Source organism: Pteropus medius, unplaced genomic scaffold, assembly GCF_902729225.1.
Source record: "Pteropus medius unplaced genomic scaffold, Ma_sr-lr_union100, whole genome shotgun sequence".
In the NCBI taxonomy this organism is placed as follows: domain Eukaryota; kingdom Metazoa; phylum Chordata; class Mammalia; order Chiroptera; family Pteropodidae; genus Pteropus; species Pteropus medius.
The window spans coordinates 5,672,997-5,696,954 of NW_024349224.1; the positions used below are offsets into that span (position 1 = coordinate 5,672,997).

General features: G+C 41.3%; 1 protein-coding gene across 2 annotated transcripts in view; it reads right to left on the minus strand.

Annotated features, from left to right (window-relative positions):
* Nucleotides 1–8,917: 8,917 nt before the first annotated feature.
* RPGRIP1L (RPGRIP1 like) overlaps nt 8,918–23,958 on the minus strand; it is an 84,949-nt gene continuing 69,908 nt past the window's right edge. For both annotated transcript variants that reach the window (XM_039880886.1, XM_039880885.1), the window contains 3 exons: nt 21,528–21,612; nt 12,991–13,124; nt 8,918–10,803 (listed from right to left, as the gene is read on the minus strand). In XM_039880886.1, the coding sequence (XP_039736820.1) occupies nt 10,691–10,803; nt 12,991–13,124; nt 21,528–21,612 (332 nt within the window). In that variant the 3' untranslated portion in view covers nt 8,918–10,690. The remainder of the gene's footprint in view (nt 10,804–12,990; nt 13,125–21,527; nt 21,613–23,958) is intronic.

The window sequence follows — 23,958 nt, forward strand, 5'->3', positions numbered from 1 at the left end:
CCCGGCCCCCAACCCCTGGCAATCACTGATCTTTTTACGGTCTTCATAGTTTTGTCTTTTATAGGCTGTCATATAGTTGGAATCATACAGTATGTAGCCTTTTCCAGATTGACCTCTTTTACTTAGTAACATGCATTTGTTTTCTGTCTTTTTATGGCTTTCATGGCTCATTTCTTTTTTGTGCTGAGTAATATTCCATCATCTGAATGTATCGCAGTTTATCCATTCACTTATTGAGGGACATCTTGGCTGTTCCAAGTTTTGGTATTTATGAATAAAGCTGCTATACACATCTGTATGCAGTTTTTTTTTTTCTGTAGACATGAGCTTTCAACTCATTTGGCGAGGAGCTTTACGGCTGGATTGTATGGTCAGAGTGTGTTTGGCTTTGTAAGTAAGCGGCAAACTGTCTTCCGAAGCAGCTGTGCCATTTTGCATTCCCGCCATCCTCCGCACCTCCACGTCCTCACCAGCATTTGGCGTCGTCAGCGTTCCAGATTTTGGCTATTCTCATAGGTGCGTAGCGGTATCTTGCTGTTTTAATTTGCATTTCCCTGATGACACATGACGTTGGCATCTTTTCATGTGCTCCTTTACCATCTGCATATCTTCTTTGGTGAGGTCTGTTCAAGTCTTTTGCCTATTTTTAAATCGGGTTGTTCATTTGCTTATGGTTGGGTTTTAGGACTTCTTTGTGTGTTTTATCAGATGTCTCTTTTGCAAGTATTTTCTCTCAGTCTGTGGTTTATCTGCTCATTCTCTTGACAGTGTCTTGCGCAGAGCAGAAGTTTTAAATTTTAATGAAGTCCAGCTTGTCAATTATTTCTTTCATGGATCATGCCTTTGATGTTGTATAGTTGGTTTTAATAACAAAAACAGTGACAATAACAAGACTAATCCAAAGTGAAATGTTAATTGCCATAAAAGCAATCATTTGGTATCAACTGGAGCTCAGTGGTAATGTTTTATTTGGCATTTAAGGATCCTTCCATGCAAATCACATGTAATGTGAAAACATAAATATTTACAATTGCTTTGTCACTGTAATTATTTCAAGTGAAATGTCTGCAGTAGAAACAGGCCAGGCTGTCAGTCCCGACTGGGGACGAGCAGGCAGCCATCGCTCCCCAAGCTGCTGCTTCTGACGTCCTGCTTGAACTCAAAGTCAGGTTTTATCAACAGAGGTGTTTTTCCCCTCCCTGGGAAGCTGGTCATGGTGCTCCAAGGAAGAACGCCTCTCTTTACTGTTCCCAGCAGCGGGGCCCCCAGCTGCTAACGACCCTACTCTGCAGACATGTTAAACATCAGGATTTGCGGTAGGAGCTGCTATGCCATGGCAAGAAGTGACAGTGAGAGTTAACAAGACAGTCACACTCCTAGGAGCTGGACTCCCATGAAATATACGTCGGGCAGACTTTTGGGCAAAGCGCTGGCAGCGCAGGCCTGAGAGACACTGTCGCCTGTGTGTTTATCAGCCGATGAGCTCAGATGGATGGGGAACCAAAGAGAAACTCAGAGGAAACGGGGGACTTCTTCAAGGTGGCATCGGGAACCGACAGGGCGTTCTTTCCACTGTGTTCTCTTGGTCAAGGCAGCCATGGTCACGGCCCAGATTCAAAGCGCAGGGAAAACAGATGCCACCACTTGCTGGGGGTGTCTGTCGCCCCCATCGGTAACTTTTTTTTCTGCTGTTAGTCCACTGGCATGGGGAGATGGTGCGCTTGCCGTCGCTTCCGTGGACCTCTGTGCTCCCTTAGGCGAAATGGTTCCCCTCCTACAAACCTGCACCTCACAGAACCTAAAGTTGTGAGGCCGGAAGGCACTTTTCTGCAGTGGGTTACTGGAAGTGGTGGCGAAGGGGGCACTCCTATTTTTTGGTTTCTGGACCCACGTAACTTAGCTCCTGGGCACAGAGTGCCATGCCACCTATAGATTCGGGACATAAACTGCACCCTGAAGAACATCCCAATTTTCTCAACTGGCTCTGAGCAGGCGCTTCAGCTGAGCCTGTACCAGGCTGTCGCATCATGACGGGCCGGCTGCTTCTCGGCACTGCCCCGCTTGGTAGAAGCGGTCACATCTCCTCTCCCCTTAAAGGAGTCCCCTGACCCGAGGCCATGTGACGTTGGGTCTCATTTGGCAAATCGTCACCCCTCCAACGGTCTCACCGGTGGCGGCATCGTGGACAGGGAAGGCAAACGCATATCCAGAGGAGGTCTCAGTTCCAGGGAGAACAAATTGCCGCCTCCTCCAGAGCGGACAGCGCCCAGTGCAATCCGCGTGCCGGCGACGGCTGGCCCGTCTCCCTGAGCGGTGGCTCCTACTGAGGGCTCGGTGTTGTGTGCGCTGCGGGCAGGCTGAGCTTCGGGAGCGCAGCTGCCAGGACCAGCCGTGATGGCGGGGAGTCCATCGCTGCTGCCCACGCGTGGCCTCCATCCTTAAGTGAGACCGCAGGGCGGCAGCAACCCGTTTTCAGCTCACGCCAGCAGACCGGCCCTGCTGATCCGTAAACCGAGCTCGAGATGTTTCCCCTCGGATCTCTCATTGCTGTGTCTGTCCTTGCTGTCCCGTGAGGACGCCGGTGTGAGCTGAGGGAGAGGCCGCCCGGTCGCGGGGCTCCCCTGTGCTCTGGGGGCTCCCGGGCCCGATCCTGAGCGGACCATTCCCCTCAGTGGACGCCGCAGCACGCGCACAGGCTCAGTGAACTTGTGATGTGCACAGCCTCGGGGAAGCCCCAGGGCAGACAGGAGAGAACCCAGGAGGCACCGGGGGCAACACGCTGTTGCAGTGACGTGAGCGGAAGCCATCGCAGAACTGGCCGCCAAAACCACAGCTGGGACCTGAGATGCGACAGGGGACACGAGCCGGGCGCCGGGGCATCCGCGGCATCTGTGTTCTCCCGAACTGATTTGGCTTCTCTGGCCCCGACTGTCCTTTTTGGAGAAAACACAGCGGAAGGGGACTTGGCGGGCCTGCAGCCACCAAGGAGCCACGTGCCACCCTTCCGCGTTCCCGCTGTTCAAACACTTCAAGCTTTACTTTGTTTGTGGTCCCCTACTTTTAAGGCTTTTTTCCTATACATATGCCCGATTTTACCCGTCTGTACTCCGGTAAGATGATTTTGGAGCCCCAAAGTGTTTGCAGTTCCTACTGAAGTTTTTAAAACTGAGGAATATGTTTTAATCACTTCGTTAAGTCATTTGAATGTTCTTCTCTGCGCATGTTCAAGTCCTTGACTCATTTTTCTATGGGTTGTTGTTCTTTATCTTATTTTTTCTTTAGGAGCTCTTGTTTATAAAGGAAATTAGCTGTTTGTCCCATTTTTGGCAAACATTTTTCCAGGCTTTTCATCTGCTTTTTAATTTTATTATTATTATTTTTTTTGCCATGAAAAGACTCTTATTTTTATGTAGTCAAATTTACGAGTTTCTTTTAGAGCTTCCTGATTTCATGTCATATATTGTAGAGGCTAGACTCGGTTTAGATTGTAAAAATAATTATTTGTTTACTTCTAGTGCATTTATCATTTCCTTTTTTCACGTGTGAATATTTACAGAATTTAAGTATCAAGGGAAATCCAATTAATTATTTTCTTGATGCCTTTTCAGTGGTTCTGGTATTACCGAGCAGCCTATTTCTCTCCACTTACTCGATACGCCACCTTTGGGGTTCCAATTGCTTGATTTGGGCCTGTTTTCGGACATTCTGAGCCACTGCATGCCTGGAATAAATGCCTCTTGATCCTGGTGTATGATATTTTTATGTGGTGTTCAATTATATTTGCTAATATTTTACTTAGAATTTTTGATTCAATATTCATTAAGTGAAATTAGTCTATAATTTTCTTTTGTGTTTGTGTGTGCCTTATTGATCAGGTTTGAAAATCAATAACATATTCACTTCTTTAAAGGATTATGAAAGTTTTCCCTTTTTAAAATATCTCTGGAACAGTTTGAATAGCACTAAAATTATCTAGTCTTTGAAGGCATATTAGAATTCTCCTGCTGCTTTTTTGGGATTAGCTCTTTAATAACTATTTTTTTTCTTTGTAAATTGATCTTTAAACTTTCTAGCTCTACTACAGTCAATTCTGGTAAGCTGTATTTTCTAGAAAATTATCCATTTAATGTAGGTTTGCAAATGTACCTGCATAAAACCATACAACTTAGATTCATGATATATTAGAATAATCTGATTCACTAATCTCCAATCGTCATGTTTTAATTTGTACTTGTGTTTTCTCTCTTTTGCAATAATTAAATCTGCTTTGTTGATTTTTTTTCAAAGGAATCTTTTTATTAGTTCTACTTGGTTTTTAACTCAATTACTTCTGATTTTATCTTTATTGTTTCCTTCTCTACTTTCACTCAATTAACTTTTTGCTCCTTTTCTAACTTTTGAGATAGATGTTTTGTTACTTTCATTTTCATACAAGCTGAAAATATCTTTTCTCACACCTTAGTGAAGACCATTTACATTTACTGTTACAACTTGAATACTTCTCAAGATTGCCTTAATTCTATGAACATATGAAACGGTTTTTTTTTTTCTTCGAAGTTCGTAGATTACCCCATTATCTGAATTACTTATGGGAATGTCACTTGTATTTTGTCTTAGTCTTCAGTTACATGGTCTCGTCTCCTCATGCTCTAGTCTATTTAATGTGTACCGCTGTTCACAAAAAAAAAAAAAAAAAAAAAAAATGCAGAAATAATTTGAGGGGGAATAATTTGAGCCTAGAGGATTTACTGGGGCCCTTAGTCTTTGGTGAACCCTAAACCACAATTTTTGTTCCTCAAAGCCCTATGGGTCTGCTGAAAGCTCTGTTCAGCTTCCTAGCCTTTTATCTGTGCTTTCAGATTGGCAGATGCTTCTAGAAGAAAAGCAGCCTTCATGCCAGGTTCACCCTCTGGGGTTCCTAGATCTCGTTCCTATAACCTTACAGCATAGGTTAACTGGTGGCATTTGATGTCTTCGAATACTTCATATATCAGATGCACCATTATTGGGGTAGAACTCCATCCAGCTGAAACACTTTGATTCTCATTTTGATTTCTTATGGAATATAGATTCAGGATTAAAAAAAAAAAATTAAAACGTATTTGTTTTGGATTTTCTTGGATCCGCCACAGGGCAGATAATCATATCGGCGGGGGAGGGTTTGGGGTGGCTTACAAGGCTTCTTAATTCAAGAGTGTCCTCTTCTGTTGCTACAGTGAAGTTCAGCTTCTTTAATAAGAAGTAATCTCTTTTAACTGATATTAATATCATGTAATGAATCTATCCTGTCTCTCTGGGGCTTGAAGTTTCAGCTATGTCTCCAAGGGACAGCTCTCCCTTCCAAAATGGCCCCGTCTCTTCCAGAAGAGGCGTCTTTCCGAGGCTGCTACCTCTGGTCCTATGTGCTTCTCAAGCCCCTTCCTTCCCCTTCCCTAGTAGCCAATGCTTCGATCCGACAGGCCTCGCACTCTTCTTAGTCTGTCCCCCCTCGGGGTGGACCTTCTCCCGTTCTGCCGCGAGAATCCTGTCACGCACTCCTCCACTCTGCCCAGCCTTCGCCTTACGCAACCTCTGGTGTGGGCTTCTGAGCCCATGTTTACTTCCTACACTTCCCCATAATGGGAAGTTTGTAGAATTTTCTGTCTCCTAGCTACGCTGTAGGAGTGTGTTATTTTTTTGTCCTATTAGAACCTAGAATAATAACATGTATTTTTAACTTGTAGTTAGAATTATTTTTTAGTTATCCATTTACTATTGATTTCTAATTTCATCGCATTTTGCTTAGAGAAACATAGTCTATAAGGTTTTGACTCTCTGGAAATTAAGGCTTCCTCTGTTAATGAGGACACAGTTGATTTTTCCATCTTCTTTCAATGTTCTATATGTATTCCACATTCAGATTTAGTAATCACATTAAGCAAATCTTCTAGACTTATTATTTTTGGATCTATCACTCTCTGAACGTTAAAATGTACGAAAATCGATGTAGCCACATATTTTGTCCATAGTTCTATCCGTTCCTGTTTCATGTATTTTGAAGCTACACTGTTAGGTGTATGTATGTTCAAGTTCATGGTATCGCCGACATGTTGTTCTCTTTACCTGTAGAAAACGTCCTTCTTTGTTCCCTGTTTTCCACCTTGGAGTCTATCCTGTCTGATATTAAAATTGTTACCCCGCCTTAATCTTTACATGCTCAATACATCTATCTCGTTTTATAGCTTGTTTTTCCTGTCTTGTGTAGAAGTCTCTCAACCTCTGTGTTGTATGTAGTCCCTTAAGTGTTCTTCAAAAATTTCTCTTATGTTCCCTATTGTTAATGATGACATGTGTAAGTATGACAAAAACATTTATATCAAATAAAGCTTGATTTTAATAACACATTTCCTTTAAAATTAAAAAGCAAACAAAACAAACATTATGCTTCAGCTCCTTACCAGTGATTCCCGAGAACTTCCTGCGTTACAGCCTCTGTTCCCTCCCTGTAAAAAAGCACAAGAAGCAAAGATACAAAAATTAGCTCATCGTTCCCTCTGTTTCATAGTAGCCGGTAAGAGTGCCCCCGCCATGTTAAATTAAGAAAAGTCTTAACTCACGGGAACATTTGGGGAAGGCCACTGGAGCCGTTGCAGATGCTAAAGAAGGCAGCTAAAGTAGTGGCTGTACCACCAAGAAAAGAGGGGGGGAAAAGTGCTTTCATGAACTAAAAATGAGCAGGGGACTGGAGGTTTAGTAGTGGGAGACGCCAGTTGAAGAGTAGGTGTGGACATAGAAATATAGAGACCAAGATGGTGCACGGATTCAAAAAAAAAAAACCAATGGCGTTCAGTGACGGGACAGGAGAGGCCGTCACTGAGGTGAGACAGGTGAATCCCAGTGGAGAGCGAGAAGGGTACAAAGCACCAGAGAAGCCAGAAGGCGTCTCCCCGGGGAATGAGGGCGTGATCTGAGAACCAGAGTTTACTTCAGGAAACGCCGAAGCAGAGACGTGGCCGACGTTACACGGACAACGAAAGGGCAAGGACGGAAGCTCGGGCACCAGCGGGAACGGGGGCCCGGTCTCCCAGGAGCTTGGCCTGTCGGGCAGTCCACCGGCCCTGCGAAACGGGAGTGAAAATTCTGCCTTGCGAGAGAAAAGAGGTTAGCGTGAGGTGTTTTCTGAGTCTGTAGTTTCGGTTTTTAAAACACTTGCTCCTACGGCTTTGATATTTTTTAACTTTCTGGTTGACCTGGGGGTCGTTTCTGTTCTGAGCAAAGGGGATGGAAAGCTGTGTTTGCTCCCACTCGTGGATCTAACTGGGCACGTCGTCCAATCTCTAACAAATCATGGGTTTAGTTTTTCTTTGGTAAGGTAGTCAGAGGCCTTCAGGCACGAGTGGCTTACGAAAATGTAGTCTAATGGTTGGAGATGGGTTGTCGTCCTGATACTGTCGATCACTTGATAGTTCTATATTCCCCCAAAGCTCTCCTTTGGTTGTTTTATACTACACAAAGATGACATTTTATTGTCAAATTTGTTCGCAGACATGATTCACATTTTGCTTTCTAGGCCATAAGGAAATCATTCTAAATTCAGCAACAGTTCCAGTTTGACTAAAAAAAAGTTATTTTCCATATCCACAAAAATGTTAATCAGATTCTTGTTAGAACATGTACAAGAAGTGGTTTTCATTGTCACAGCTCTTGATGTCAGATTACTAAGATAATTTATGTTTCGTCGTGGGAACACGGGTGCAGGCAGAACCTCCCGAGTCACATGACCGCTTCTTCGTAGCACACAGGAATTATTTGTGTTTTGTGGTAACGAATGAATGGCAGGAACAGCAGATTTCAATGTGGCTGTTCTTTATTTGATTAAATATATACTCTATTTATTCTTTAAAAAAACTAATTTAAGTTAAACGGCAATAAACCATAATAATTTAGAAAACATGTTGAAACTGAGAGTGAAGAGAAATGTTCTCTATGTAAACCACACTGAAAACCGTAAAACTTATTTTTGTCAACTGCTTCTCATGACAGTGGCTGGGAATGTGACATTTCTACTACAGTAGGCAAAAAACCATGTAAAATACACTCTCCCACATACCACAGCATATCTCTGTTTATCTTTCCCAACTGAAAGCGTTACAGCCCCGTGAAGAGCTCAGCGGACTGTGTGTTACACCAAGAGCTCTAAGTTCACGCGAGCCGTACCTTCAGCGAGCGTGTCGTGTGGCAAGGCCTCTGCGGGCCCCGCCTGCCCCCAGGCCCCACCAAATGGTTCGGGGTTGGCTCACCCAGAAAAACCACTGCTCTGTAATCCAAAAGGTGGTGAAGTTTTCAAAGAACTCTGGTCGACACGAGACAAAACAAACACCTGTTCTTGGACAGGTTATAAGCCCCGACGAAAGGATCCGTGCGACAGCATCTGACACCGCTTGTCCACTCTGAACGTGTCGGCGCCCAGTCGGTGACTTACGAAAATGGCCTTTGCGAATTTACGTAGTTTGAAGGTGAGTATTTCAAAACCAGAAAGGGAATATTTAATAACCCATTCTGGTAAACATAAACGTGGCAGAAACATGGCTAATCCCCTGCTATCATCTGAGGTATGCATTCCACACAGCTGACTAGATCGCAGAAGCTTTCTAATCAAAACTTCCCCTCTCTCCTTAAAGATAAGGAGTCAGTGCAGTCCGGTTCTTCTCCCTGCAGAAAGGGTACTTAGTTTGGGATGTAATGTTTTAAAACAATAATACAAACCTCCTGGGAGAATACCACAATAAATGTCTCAAAAACCACTCGGTTAGTCCCAGGGTGCAATCCGGCTGCTTTGAATTACGGCAGGGAATATTACGGGCCTTAATGACACTGTAACTGCACAAAGCCAAAAAAAGCTAGAAAGCGAGGCCAAAAGGATGAGCTCAGAGCCAGCTGAAGTGACAACAAACATGTGGCTGTTTACTAGGGTTGGAGAGGTTTCATCTGCAGATGTTTGTGGTCTCTAGAAGGTTCCAGAGGAATGAGTTATTATGAAGATCTGCAGAGTTTGATGAGAGCAAGATTCTTCTTGGAGATGGCAGGCCCCAAACAGGGAGGCCCAATGGTAGAAACAGAATTTATAGATTTCTGTGGTCAGATCATACTCTACCGGTCCCACAACTGTACATCAACAAATTAATATTGTACGGATGTCATTTCAAAGCCTCCTACAGACGAGAGTCGTTACTGAAGCCGTCAGAGCACAGATGGCTCAGACTATGTGCAGATATTCCTACTTGCATTTGTGCATTATAGCGGCTCTTTTTTTCTCTGTTGAACTGTAATGAATTGTCTCATAATCTATTCCATCTTCTTGCCATTAGCGGGCTTTGAATGTTCACAAATAGGAGCAAAGAACTCATTTTCCAGAGCTTTAATCACACAAAGAGGGAAGGCCTAATTCTCTAAATGAAATGGTCTGTGATCACTGAAGCAGAGATTTAATATATCACGGCAAATTAGGTAGATTTTAATAAATTACTTATCTCCCTGAATACTTTACATATGCTTAAGAAGGAACCTAGCCTGTTTGCAAACAGTGAAAACCCGCAGCCTATAAAAATCCTTTGAAGAAAATGACAAATAAAAAAGTAAATTAAAAAATGAAATGTATTATACCCGAGACCTCGAGAGACAATTCCTTTGCAGCGCTGATCCACAGCTCCATTAAAAATATCAATTAAATCCTTCAGCGAGATTGGGTAAAAGCTAGAAAATTAACTTTCTGAGCTGCTTTTTGAGGATCTGGTTATCCAGATACACTCCAGCATTATATGAGCTTGATGTAAATTTAAAAAATGATAAAGATACTTCTTTCAGGTCTAACTGAGCATATAATCTTGAGCCAACCTTTAAATAATTTCCTTCTATGTCATAAGCTAAGTTTTCAAAGTATAAGTTTCATATATACCTATATCTGTCTCCTCTTTATAGACACACATTCCTGGATCTTATGATCAATATCATCATTGCAAATCCATGAAAATAACACAGATAGGAAGAACTGTAATTTTTCAGGAAGAAAAATAAAAAACTTGCAGTAATTTAATAAGTTGGTGCCAAGTCTCATTCTTTATATTTAATTTAAAGATAGAAACTGCATGCATCAAAGAAAATGCACACTGAGCTTTAATGTGCATAAAATGGATATTAGCATTTTAAAGAGGAAGATTAACACATTAATCCAAGTAATTTTCATATATTGCTTCTAATAAAATCTTCACAGTCTAAAACTCTTAATGAGGCTAATCATAGGGATTCCATTTAGTGGGACAATTAGGGATAACATAAAAGTATTTCTTTTTCACAGGTTTTCCAAGATTTAAGCTATTTGCTTATTAAAAATAAAAATGGGAACTGCATTTCAGTTCTTCATAAGAAAATGTTATAAATGCAAATAGACTTTCTCATGCTATCGTGCAGGTATAAATTATTGAGAAGGTGTTGCCCATGTGGAGATCTGAAATCCTGAGGGGTGGCAGTCATGGGAAGGTGGGAATAGGAAAATAAACAAGTGGAAGAGTATACAAAACTTGAACACTTCAAACCCAGGCCTCCCCCCATGAATTATAGATTACATACACCAGAGTAATTACAACAGTCTCATCTAAGAGCTTTCATGCGAGTGTTTACTCAGGAGTAGGAGGTGCCTCGGGAGCGGTTTCTTTCAAGCCTCCAAGTCATCTCTGCATTGCTCGTAGACAGACCGGAGGGCATGGAGTGCTTCGACTGTGACCCTGAGCTGGCCAATGCTTCCACCATCTGCTCGTGCATCCAGCACTAGGGAGAAAATAGCGGGAAAATGTTAATATCACTCAACAGAGTTTTCTTCAGATACAATAGCCGAAACAGTAGTTGAAAAGATGAAAATACCTCTATGAATAAAGTCCAACGTTCACTAGCATCTCATAAATCTAAGAATTAAAGCTGCCATGTGTGTGTGAAGATACACATTTTAGATGTCCTGCATGTACATGTATATTTTTGCTTGTGGAGCTAAAATTAATGACCTAATCATAAAGTTTACCCAGTGGAAAGGCTATAGGATAATGACTCCGACACAGAATCAGAATTTCTAAGCAACATTTCTAAGAAACAAAGTCCAAAAGGGATCGAGATACAACGAAGAAGACTTTGTTCTAACGTAGTGTTGGTAACGAACTTTGGAATGGCACACCACTGTAAAGAAGTGACATGATCACAATTTGGATTGGTTCTCAGGATATTAGGTCTATGGACTGGCTTTGAGGGTCCATGCACCGATGATGCAAGGATGTAAAATTTGGGGTGCATGTACTTTCCTTGAAAGAGGGGCCCCAGCTTTCGGTGATGGACTGCTGGCGGAGGCCGTGGGCCTCCTCTGAGCTCAGCGGGGGGCCTGATGGGTACTAACTCGGTACCACCCCGGCCCTGGGTGCACATTGAGGCCTGTCGTGACTGACGGCCACGGTCCTGACGCTGTACGTTGGACAGCACGATGAGCCTATGTCGTTTCTCGTTTATCCCACTGTGGTTTTCCTCGAACTTTACAATGTGGGCGTGTGTTTAATTCCGAGAGAATTTGTAGGAAACCCTTCAAACAAAAATGGTGGACGAAGCCTTGGGAGGAGGAGCCCACAGGCAGGGAGACAGCAGGGGCGCGAGCTGTGGCCTGAGCCTCCCCTGGGGATTTGCGTCTTCTTGGGGACTCTTCCCACTTGTGTCTGGCACAGAACAAAACATTAGTGCCCTGAACTGACTAGTGCTTAATCTTTTGACTTTTTTCCCCAAACGTGGCCAGTGTGGTCCTATGTGGTCTTGCAGAATGAGAACACGGGTTGTTAAACAGAACTGCCTGGAAAAAAACGATGACGAATAGAAAGCACAGATAATTTTGGTCATTGTCCCCAGACTCTCTTGGTCCTGGGTGTCTTTAATAGGGTGGTTTGGGTTAGTATTTTGGTTCTCTCATCTTTTTCTTTTGTGCCTGCCAAAGTTGTGACCAACTGTTATGTAGTTCAATATGTATAGTTTAGAAAAATTTCTCAGAAGGTTTCTAATTTGGTTACTTGGTCTAATTTGGTTAATTGTTTGGCTCGATACTGACTTTTGAGCACTTGACACATATCCAGAACAAGCAGCTTGACATACGAACCACGACTGAACTGTGGCGTAAGCAGAGTGCCTGGCACTTAGGCACTTAATTAAGTGCTCATGTAATGCACGGATTAATGAGTAAACAAAACACATTCATTTTCCCAGAGATGACTCTGCCAACTTTAAGAAATCAAACCAGGACTCAGCCTCATTTCTCCATATGCTGTATGCAGCCCGGGCCACCGCCGATTATGATTTGAAGAAGTCTGATTCATAAAGTACGATTTCTTGGGCATGTTCTAAATGTCATATGACAACAGAGGGCAGAAGTTAAGCATTGCTGGGACTCACATCTGGTGGGGGAAAACCCAAGAGAACACGTTTTGTTGGGAATCCTTTACTCCTCCCTGAATCCTGGTGGGAAACATGTGATCCAAACTACTCGGAGTTATTTTCAGTGACTATATCACTGGACTGTAACTCTGGGTTAAAGAGAAACCTTGCAAAAGACACTATAATGATCACTCAGAATGACGAGCCTTAGCAGAAATAAGGCTGGACGGCATGAGGCTTCCATAAACAACGTGAAAAAAATCCAACTGCCAAACTTTTGTCAAACATATCCCCAGTATTAACAAAATGAATAACTCCTTGTGAAACACAACGAATCATTTTTAAATATCTGTTGATTCAAAGACAGGCAGAGGGGGCGGGCAGGGAAGCGATACAGGGAGAGGCGTCCAGCTTCAACAAAAAGTCAGCTTGAGTTGCAAAGGATTCAACTAATGTGTGACTCATTGTCCTCTCAGCCAGCAAAAAGAAGGTTTTAATAAAGAATTTGGATTTCAGCAATTGCTGGTTGAACAAATTGAGCAATACTCCCACCCATACCATCAATACTTTGCTCGATGATGTCTCTCCCTTCCTGAAACACGTCGGCGAGGTCGACGTGAGCCACGCCGACGTCCTCACACTCCAGATCCTGCTCATCCTCTGGCGGGTCACTGACCACAGTGAAGCGAACACTGAGAAACGAAAGAACAGAGAAGAATCACCGCGGAGTGAGAAAAAGTCACCAGGAAGCAACACTCCCCAATAGATTTTTATCACTAACTATGAAATCCTGAAATGTCCCATTCTTCCAATAAACAGACAATTACATTAGCTTAGCTAAGTTATCGTATGAACTATTACAATTATTATAGCACGCCCAGCCTTCGAATGAATAATCATCTACTTTTCTAAGCACTGATGAACATCCATCTCTAGAATCTGAGGGAATTACTGGGCAGAGAACAACCAGATGCTCGCTCGATTGCACACTATCTGATATTGTGATACATCGAAGGCTGACAGGGTCAAGTGAAAAAAGACCATGGAGATTAGGACAGCGTTTTCAATAGAAACACAACATTTTCTACAGAAATGCACAGCTCTGGAGTTTCTACTAAGCAGTTTAATCAACTGTGTGTGTTCTGTAAATGCAGAGACCATGCTCCCTGCATCGTGTTAGATCCATGTTGTAGCTCTGCCCAACAGCGATATGAAATGTTTGTATTACTTCAGCGATGTCTTAACTTACGATCAAGTATCCAAGTTTTATTTTACTTTTAGACACATAATTGTGGGGTTCTCAGGGAACTGATTTGAATTAGTGGCATGTGTGGAGGCCAAACACACTTGGACTGACTGGATGACAGGAATTTACAGTTAAGTACTCTTTTGATATGTCTTGGCAGCATAGCTTAAACCATGGATGCTTGTAAACTACCATTTTAACCATTTTCAAAATGTATCCATCCCAAATAAGAAACAAAACAAGAAACTTGTTTCTTAGATAACATTCTGAGATAAAAATCTAAGTCTCCGAGAAATTGTGCCTTGAAAAATATGCATAAATTAAATCTTTTCCAAACGCTTATGGCTGAACACGACAATATTTTAAACTAATTAGCTGAAAATAAGTATTCGATGTTTCATTGTTTTACTAAGTCTGTGTTTGATAGCAATAAATTTTGATTAGAAAACAGAAATCCCTTAAGTTGAAACCAAAGATAATACCTATTAACACAATAATTGTCAAGTATGCAGATCCTTCCAGGGGAGAGATTAAGTATTTTGTATGACACATAAAACAGAGGGATTAAGATGGAGAGGTTAAGGGCATCCATTCAGGATTCAAATTTCTGCTTATCACCTGTGTGACCTTGGACAAACTCTTGACCTCTCTGACCTCAGTTTCCTTACCTGTAGAATGGAGATAATTACACCTATCTCATAGGGGCTCTGAGAGGATCAAAAGAGATGATACATATAAATAGTGCCTGGGACACAGTAAGAACTAAGTTCTTTTTTTTTTTTTTTTTGGCTCTATTTTGTACTATTTGTGCTCTTTGATTACCATTTTTCTTTTACTTTTTATTTTTCAATTACAGTAGACATCCGCTATGACTTTACATTAGTCTCAGGTGTACAGCATAGTGGTTAGACGTTTATGTAATTTACGAAGCACTCACTTCGATGTCCCCACCTGGCATTGTACGTTGATTGTTATTACCGTATTATTGACTATATTCCCTATGTTGTACTTCACATCCCCGTGACAATTTTGTAACCACCAATTTGTACTTCTTAATCCCTTCACCTTTTTGAACCAGCCCCGCAACACCCCTCCCGTCTGGCAATCACCACTTTGTTCTCTGTATCTGTGAGTCTGGTTCTGTTTTGTTTGTTCATTTATTTTGTTCTTTAGATTCCAAATATAAGTGAAATCATATGGTATTTGTCTTTCTCTGTCCGACTTATTTCACTTGACATTATACTCCCTAAGTCCATCCATGTCATTGCGAAAGGTAATATTTCATTTTTTTAATGACTGAGTAATATTCTATTGTATATATGTACCACATCTTTTTCCAATCATCTATTGTTGGGCACTTAGGTGGCTTCCATATCTTGGCTATTGTGAATAGTGCTGTAGTGAACATAGGAGGTGCATAAATCTTTTCAAATTGGTGTTTTGGTTTTCTTTGGATAAATACCCAGAAGTAGAACTCCTGAGTCATAAGGTAGTTTTATTTTTAGTTTTTTGAGGAATCCCCAAACTGTTTTTCATAGTGACTGTACCAATTTGCAATCCCACCAACAGTGCACGAGGGTCCCCTTTTCTCCACATCCTCGCTGACACTTGTTTTTTGACGTATTGATGGTAGCCATTCTGACAGGTGTGAGGTGATATCTCATTGTGGTTTTAATTTGCATTTCTCTGATAATTAGTGATGTTGAGCATCTTTTCATGTGTCTAATGGCCATCTGTATGTCCTCTTTGGAGAAATGCCCATTCAGGTCCTTTGCCCATTTTTTAATTGGATTGTTTGTTTTTTTGGCGCTGAGTTGTATGAGTTCTTTATAAATTTTGGATATTAACCCCTTATCAGATGTATCATTGGCAAAGATCTTCTTCTATTCAGTAGGCTGTCTTTTCATTTTGTTGATGGTTTCCTTTGCTGTGCAAAATCTTTTTAGTTTGATGTAGTCTCATTTGTTTATTTTTTCTTTGTTTCCCTTGCCCGAGAAGATACATCAGAAAAAATATTCCCGAGAGCAATGTCAGAGTTTACTGCCTATGTTTTCTTCAAAGAGTTTTGTGGTTTCAGGTCTTATATTTAAGTCTTTAATCCATTTTGAACTTATTTTTACATATGGTGTAAGAAGGGAGCCCAGTTTTTTTGCATGTATCTGCCTAGTTTTCCCCAAACCACTTATTGAATAGACTATCTTTACCCATTGTATATTCTTTCTTCTTCCATCATAGATTAAATGACCGTATAGGTGCAGGCTCTCTATTCTGTTCCACTGATCTATAAGTCTGTTTTTATGCCAGTACCATGCTGTTTTGATTACCATAGGCTTGTAGTATGGTTTGATATCAGGTAGTGTGATACCTCCAACTTTGTTCTTCTTTCTCAAGACTATTGTGGCTATTTGGGGCCTTTTATGATTCCATATAAATTTTAGGATTATTTTAGTTCTGTAAAAAATGCCATTGGTATTTAGATAGGGATTGCATTGAATCTATAGATTGCTTTGGGTTGTACTGACATTTTAATGATGCTAATTCTTCCTATCCATGAGCACGGCATATGCTTTCAGTTATTTGTATATTCCTCAATTTCTTTCTTCGATGACATAATTTTCCTAGTATAAGTCTTTTACCTTCCTTGGTTAAATTTATTCTGAAGTATTTTATTTTATTTTATTTTATTTTTGGTGCAACTGTAAATAAGATTGTTTTCTTAATTTCTCTTTCTGAAAGTTCATTACTGGTGTATAAAAATGCAACTGACCTCTGGATATTAATTTTGTATCCTGCTATTTACCGAATTCATTGATCAGTTCTAACAGTTTTTTTGGTGGAATCTTTAGGGTTCTCTCTATATAGTATCATGTCATCTACTTCTTCCTTTCCAATCTGGATGCCTTTTCTTTCTTTTTCTTGTCTGACAGCTGTGACTAGGATTTCCAATACTAAGTTGAATAAAGGATGGACATCCTTGTCTTGTTCCTGATCTTAAGAAAACGGCTTTTAGTTTTTCCCCATTGAGAATGATGTTAGCTGTGGGTTTTTCATACATGGCCTTTATTATATGGAGGTATACTCCCTCTATTCCCACTTTGCTGAGTTTTTGTCATAATCAGTTGCTGGATTTTGTCAAACTCTTTATCTGCACCTGTTAATGTGATCAGATGATTTTCTATGTTCTTCAGGAGTATCGTCCTATAATATTCTCTTTTTGTAATATTCTCTTAATGTCTTTGGTTTTGAAATCAAGAGTAATGGTGGCCTCATAAAATAAGCCTGGGAGCCTTCCCTCTTCTTGAATTTTTGGAAGTTTGAGAAGCATTGGTGTTAATTATTCTTCGGATGTTTGGTAAAATTTACCTGTGAAGCCAGCTGGTGTTTGTTGGGAGGTTTTGAATTACTGATTTGATTTTGTTAGTGGTGATCAGTCTGTTCAGATTTTCAGTTTCTCGTTGACTCAATCTTGGAAGATTGTCTGTTTCTAGGAATGTATCCTTTTCTTTCAGATTATCCAATTTATTTGCATACTATTGCTCATGATATCTTTTTATAATCCTTTGTATTTCTGTGGAGTCAGCTGTTGCTTTTCCTCTTTGGTTTCTGATTTTATTTGCATCCTCTCTCTTTTTCTTGATGAATCTGGTTAAAGGTTTATCAATTTTGTTATCTTGTCAAAGGACCAGCTCTTGTTTTCACTGATTTTTTTGTATTTTTTAAAGACTTTATTTAGTTTATTTCTGCTCTGATTTTTATCATTTCCTCCTTTTTACTCACTTTGGGCTTTGTTTTTCTTTTCCAGTTCCTTTAGGTTTAAGATTGGATTGTTTATTTGAGATTTTTCTTGTTTCCTGAGGTATGCCTGTATTGCTATGAATTTCCCTCTTAGGCCTGCTTTTGCTGTGTCCCGTAGGTTTTTAGGTCGCTGTGTTTTCATTTTCATTTGTCTCAAGGTATCTTTTGCTCTCTTCCTTCATCTCATTGTTAACCCATTTATTGTTTGGTAGCATGCTTTTTAGCCTCCATGTGTTTATGTATTTTTCAGTTTTTTTCTTGTAATTGATTCTAGTTTCATAACGTTGTGGTCAGAGGAGAAACTTGATGTGAGTTCAGTCTTCTTAAATTTACCAAGACTTGTTTTGTTGCCTAACATGTGGTCTATGTTGGAAAATGTTCCATGTACGCTTGAGAAGAATGTATATTCTGCTGCTTTGGGGTGAAACTTATTACCGCTATTTTTAATCTAGGTGGATCTGCTTAAACTGCTCCATGTCTAAGGGGAGATAACAAGAAGGCACGGGAAAGGCTTGTTTCAACTGAAACTGAGATTCTCAAATTCTATAGTGACTATATCACTCAATTCAAAGAAGAATGATGATGAAATAAATTGTTCTAAAATGAATATGCTTGGAAGAGTAGAAATTAAGAATGATATCTGATGCACATTTATATCTACAAGACTTATAGAATAGATGCTACATAGAATGTAATAATAATGTTAAGTGTTACCCTTATATGTCTAAGGATGATGTCTATTATCACTTTACAAATGCAGACTATTACTGCTACGGAATATATGAGAATTATAAGACCAAAAAAAAAAAAAAAAAAAGGGAAAAAACAACCTAACAACTTCTAAATGCCAGAAAAAGGGCCAGAAACAAAAAAAGTACAATATTTCTGGCTTTTAATTCTACAGAGAGTGAAATGAGATGTCAAATGCAAAATTAAGAAACTATAAAGTTAAGCTAAAAAAAGGAAGATACACTAAAATAACTTAAAACATTGCAGTTTGGCTTAGGCTGAATCGTCCATACACACACACGGATACATCTTATCGCTTACCTGTAAGCCCATCAAAACAAAGGGGTGCGACCTTGTTTCATGTCCTCAGCAGGCTTACAGTCTACTGTGAGGTCTGGGTATACACCGGGGGTGGATACCAAGTACCCAAGGGGGAAGGGGATGGTGAAAACAGGAAGAGCCCCATGAGCTGCTTTTGGCTCCTCGTCCCACCTCCCCTCCTCTTCTTGCGAGACCTGGCCTTGCTAAGCGCCCCTGCCAGGTCCTAGAAACACCTCTCCACGCTCCTTCGTGCCTGGAATTCTCTCTGCCTGGAATCATCTTCCTCGGGCTGCTCATGACTTGACGGGGTCTTCTCGTCCTTGGCTAGCCAGGTTAAATGTCACCTCCTCAGGTCTGCTTTCACTGTCATCTTGTATTTTAGCAATCTGTTTAATTTTCTCTTAGCACTTATTGTGATATGTAATTGGTTTATTTGTTTACTTGCTGTCTGTCTTCTTTGGTGGGATGTAAGCTCCATGAGTGCAGAGACTTTGCCTTGTACCTCATTTTAGCTCCTGATACTTACAGAGGGGAGCATAAATATTTGTCGCATTACCACGTGAACTGTAAAATGGAAGGCTTTCTCTAAGTCTGGCTCACCTGGGGAACTACTCTTGCACAAGGCAGGTCTGGGGCTGGGCCGCAAGGTCTAGACCTCAAACGTGACCGCTGTTATTTAGGAAATCGAAAGGCACTAAAACTCATCAAATCATTTAACATGACTTTTGACTTTTTCCTCATTCTGAAATAATTCATGTAAAACAGGACAGAGGAACCTATGGGTCACCTCTGAGCTTTACATATTGGATGCTGATGGTTATGTTGGATCTGCTCAAGAGAACAGTTAGAGAGAAGAAATAAAGCCAAAAAGGAACCTTAAGTCGGAGTCAAAACTATGACTTCAAATAAATATTTTAAAGTCCCATTTCAATGTGCTGCCTCCCTTTTAAAGTGACATTTGTATATCTCCAAATGTAGCATGGGGCAGGAGGCAACGGTACTACGTGTAACTCATTATACAATGCATATAATTTTACGCATGTCAGGGAAGATGGGCCAAATTTCTCCAACTGTGGCTTAGTAAGTTATCACCAATATTCCAGAGGGTTCCTGTCTGAGAAAATAAATTTCTGCAGATGAGGAAGTACTTTAGGTAATGTAAAATAATGTGACCTCTGAGTATTTCCCAAAGGTCAGAACATTCGCTGGAATAATAACTGTCCTTAGGCTGTAGAAAAATGTAAACGTAAACTCCCTTTTTTTCTTTTAAGAAAATGACAGTGCCATGGGAGAAGAGGGACAGGGCCGTTCTCTCCCACAAAGGTCCCATTTCCTCCCCGGCGGTCAGAGGCGCACAGTCGGTGCTCCGAGCATTCGCGAAGTCATCACCAGCCCCAAGTCGGTCACGCTGACCCCGCGATCCCTCTGTGTTTCTCAAGAATGGCACGAACATTTGTGTCTCTGTGAGGCACGCAGAGATTTTTAGAGAGACGATGATGGCAGAGTGGGCGTCTCTAGAGTTACTGTGGGCTTTTCTATTTTTAAAAAAGCAGGTCTTCTGAGGAAAGGCAGAATCTGCCTTTTAAAAAAAAACACTTTTGAGGAAACTAAACTCTTCTTCTTCACCAAGGAGTGCTACTTATAGTATGTTCTAATGTTCCAGAAGCAAGGCGAACACAGAGGTAGAGGAACACAGCAGAACAGACAGATGGCTAAGTCCAGCCCAGGGCTGGTCCACAGGACCAGAGCTTGGTCCTGGATGGTGATGACGCAGCTTGCTGACCCCAGAAAGCACATGACATAGCCAGTGATGTTTAGTCACTGGTGACCTAGGAGAACCCTGGGGGACTGGTGGTATTTGAGCTGACGTGAATAAGCAGGACTTGAGTGATTGTCCCCCATTCTGGGAGAAACAGAGCCTTAGGCGAATTAACAGGTGTACCGCCCTTTCTTCATAACTGAGACCCAAAGAAACGATGCACCTTGTTCAGATCCTAAAAGCTAGGAATTTCTGGAAACAAATTAACATTAGTTTGGAAACTCTTTTGTAAAATGTGTCTTCAATATCCACTTCATGGCCTCCAGGAAAGGAAAGAACTGAGTCTCTCTCTACGGCAGCGGGGTCAGTTCCATTTTTGGGGCGGCTGTAGCTCCATTTTTGGGGCGGCTGTGTCCTCTCTGGGCGAGAAAGGCAAGGAGACGAGGACCAGGAAGAGGTAAGGGCCCCGCCCGGGCCGCGGGGGCCGTTGCGGGGGCGGGCGGGGGGCGGGGGAGGAGTACGGCACGGGACGCAGAAGACCAACTTAAGATCAGATTGTCCTCCTTCTCAAGTGGGTATAATTTCTCTACTGAACCAGAATTGCAAAGTGTCCTTTTCAAATCTGCCCCGAAAAATGCATTAAAAAAAAGCATAAAATGATGAATTATTAAATGGTAAATAGTAAGATAAAAATTAGTCTGAAAGGTTGATGAGCTATTAAAATAATAATATTAATATCACTGCTTATAATGACTGCAGTTAATATCTATTGTGCACTTAACTATGTGTCAGGTGCTAGTCAATCCATCTTACATATATTATCCGATTGAACCTTTATAACAATCCTGTAAGGAATTCTCATCTCCATTTTGCAGATGAAGAAAATGAGGCACAGGGCGGTTAAGTTGTCCGAGGTCAGACAGCTGGTGAGCGATTCAACAAGAATTTACACTCAAGCCTTCTGACTCCAGAGCGCCCCCTCCTCATAACCACTGTTAATGCTCCTTAGGGTCGTACTCAAAAGGCAATGGTATACTTCATATGCACTGTACAGTCATTCGATTTTCAAAGTTCCATGGGATCTGGACAGTTACCCTGTATGGCAGGCAGGGCTACTGTATTTCTAGGAGGGAAGAGACGTAGAGAGTCACGTGTTCTGATTCCTCACCCTGTGCTTTCTTCACAGGGTGCTACAGAGATCTACTTCCTATAAACCATCGGATAATTCAGAATGCTTAAATGTACCTTCTGTTAGGCATCTCTTGTCTTCGTAGTATAGCTTTTAAGATGTCTCTCTTTGCTTGGTTGTTTTCTTTATCCACGTAGATCACTATGCCAAAAACAAAAAAAAAATCCACAAAAGGAAGTCACTTAGGAATATGCTACATTAGTACCATTCTGTATTTGTATAAGTACCCGTTCTTAGAGACGCAAGTCATGCCACCCCGCTTGTACGCCTGGGAAAAACGGCTCTGGAAGCCAGAATCAAATCTGAATAGTCATGTGATCTAATGTCACGTCACTGGCAGGTTTATGAGCACACTGTCAGAAAAGATACAAGCAACATCTAAGAGTGCCACATCGCTGTCACTGCCTGTTAATGGCACTGGCAGTCATGACAGTAAAAGCCAGCGGTTTTTATTGCTTTGTATTTGAGGGATTTACTGCATTTTCTTTCACCCGAGAAGCAAGTGATAATGATAATGTACGGCAGAGAGCTTGTCCTTCCTGACAGCCTCAGTAATTTAATCCTTCTCTCCTGCCACAACATGCAATAAAAGAGGCATCGAGTGTACTGGGCTGAGGAAACCCACAGGCTGACGTCTGCTGGTGCTGGGGGGGAGCGGGGAGGGGGATACAGAAGAGAAACACAGAGGAAGGAAGAGGCTTTCTAGGGTGTGAAGTTTGTCTTTGATTTTTAGAGGTACATGTTGGCATGCAGGAATGCGGCCAGACTTTACTTAGCTGAAATATGAGATTAGATAACTGATCTCAAGTCCCACCAGGAAGAAGCCGGTGAACACTTGAAACTGTAAATAAGCGTCTGCACTCTGGGAAAATGGCATCTCAGAGTGCTAATGTTCCAATTTTCATCCTGATTATTTTTTTTCTCAGCTCAGCAGCCTTTCAGCTATGCCTTAGCTTCTGAAGACATTTCTTTTACAGATGCCATTTTGGAGGTAAAGGCTCCCCTGTGACCACATCTCAACGTAGAGATTATTCCTGATCAAAAGTTCACAAGGAGAGACAGATACCACGACAATCCTAAAGCCAGGCTCCACGGGGGACAAACATACTTCACACTGAGAATGTTTCCCTGGACAATTTTAGTTCGATCTCAAATTATGATGCTATCAACCGATTTAACCGTTTGGCTCAGCTGAGCAGTTATTAACCTAGGTAGGCACATGAGGTGGGAGACACAAAGGTGTCTGTACAGGGCTGGGTTAGTGATTTAAGAGGAGTCAGAACCCAAGTGAAACAGCGGTTCTTAGCTTATTGCTCTTTGCATAATGCCATGTTAGTACCTGTGACTAATTATATACAGGTCACTGAAGAGTTACAGGAATCAAAAAAGACAAAGGGTTTGGAGCACTTCGTATAGATATTATTTTACTTATCGATGCTAAAAAGTCTAGATGCTAATTGATGAGTTCCACTAATGCTGTGAGATGCACCTCAATTTGACTACCAGTTCACCAAGCTAAACGGGCAAAAAATTTTTTTTTCCAAATGGAAATTTTTTTGTTTTTGTGGTTAATCACCGAGTCAAGACGTGGTAGACCATGTCCTTTTGGCTTCAGTGTTCCAAAGGTTTTAAAAGCCATAATGGTCTATATTATTGTTATTTTGTGTGTGTGTGTGTGTGTGTGTGTGTGTGTGTGTGATAATTTTTAAAAATAATTGACACGTAACATTGTATTAATTTTAGGTGTATAACATAATGATTACATATATGTATATATATTGTGAAATGATCACCACAATAAGTTTATATAGTTAGAAATTTTCTTTTCTTGTGAGAACTTTTAAGACTTACTCTCTTAGCAACTTCCAAATAGACAATGTAGTATCACTAACTATCTTGTTCTACATTGTTTGAAGACAGGTAATCTCAGCGATTACTTACTGCGATCCCATGTGTTAAGAACCATGCTGACCCAGATCTTACAGGTGATTAAAGAGCCTCGGAGAAGGTAAGTAACTTGCCTAAGGTCACCTAGTTAGAAAGTAGCGGAGCCAGAATTGGAATCCGGCAACGTCTGCCTCCAGAGGCTGCCTTCTTAACCTCGATGGTATAACTTCTTCCACACGAAGCCCCAACTTTTCCTGCCGTTAAGCTGCAACCATTTGGTTAGCACAGCCTGGAGTGTGAGAGTGTGTTCCCTAACTATGAGGGCGGCCACTTCGCTCTCCTTTCATCTTTCAGAAAGGGACATTGCTTACAAACACCTGGTCCAGCTGCCTTCAACAACTCTCTCGGCTGCACACTTTTTAAAATTCCTTTATGAAAACAATGTAAGCAACTTACCAATAAGCTTAGCACCCCGAAGGTGTACCAAATCAGAACGACAGGTCTCCTGCTTGCACAAACGAGGCCTAGACTAGGCTTGCTAACCTTGCCTAAGGATTCTTAGTCTTTAATGTGCATCGGAATCCGCTGGAGGGCTTGCCA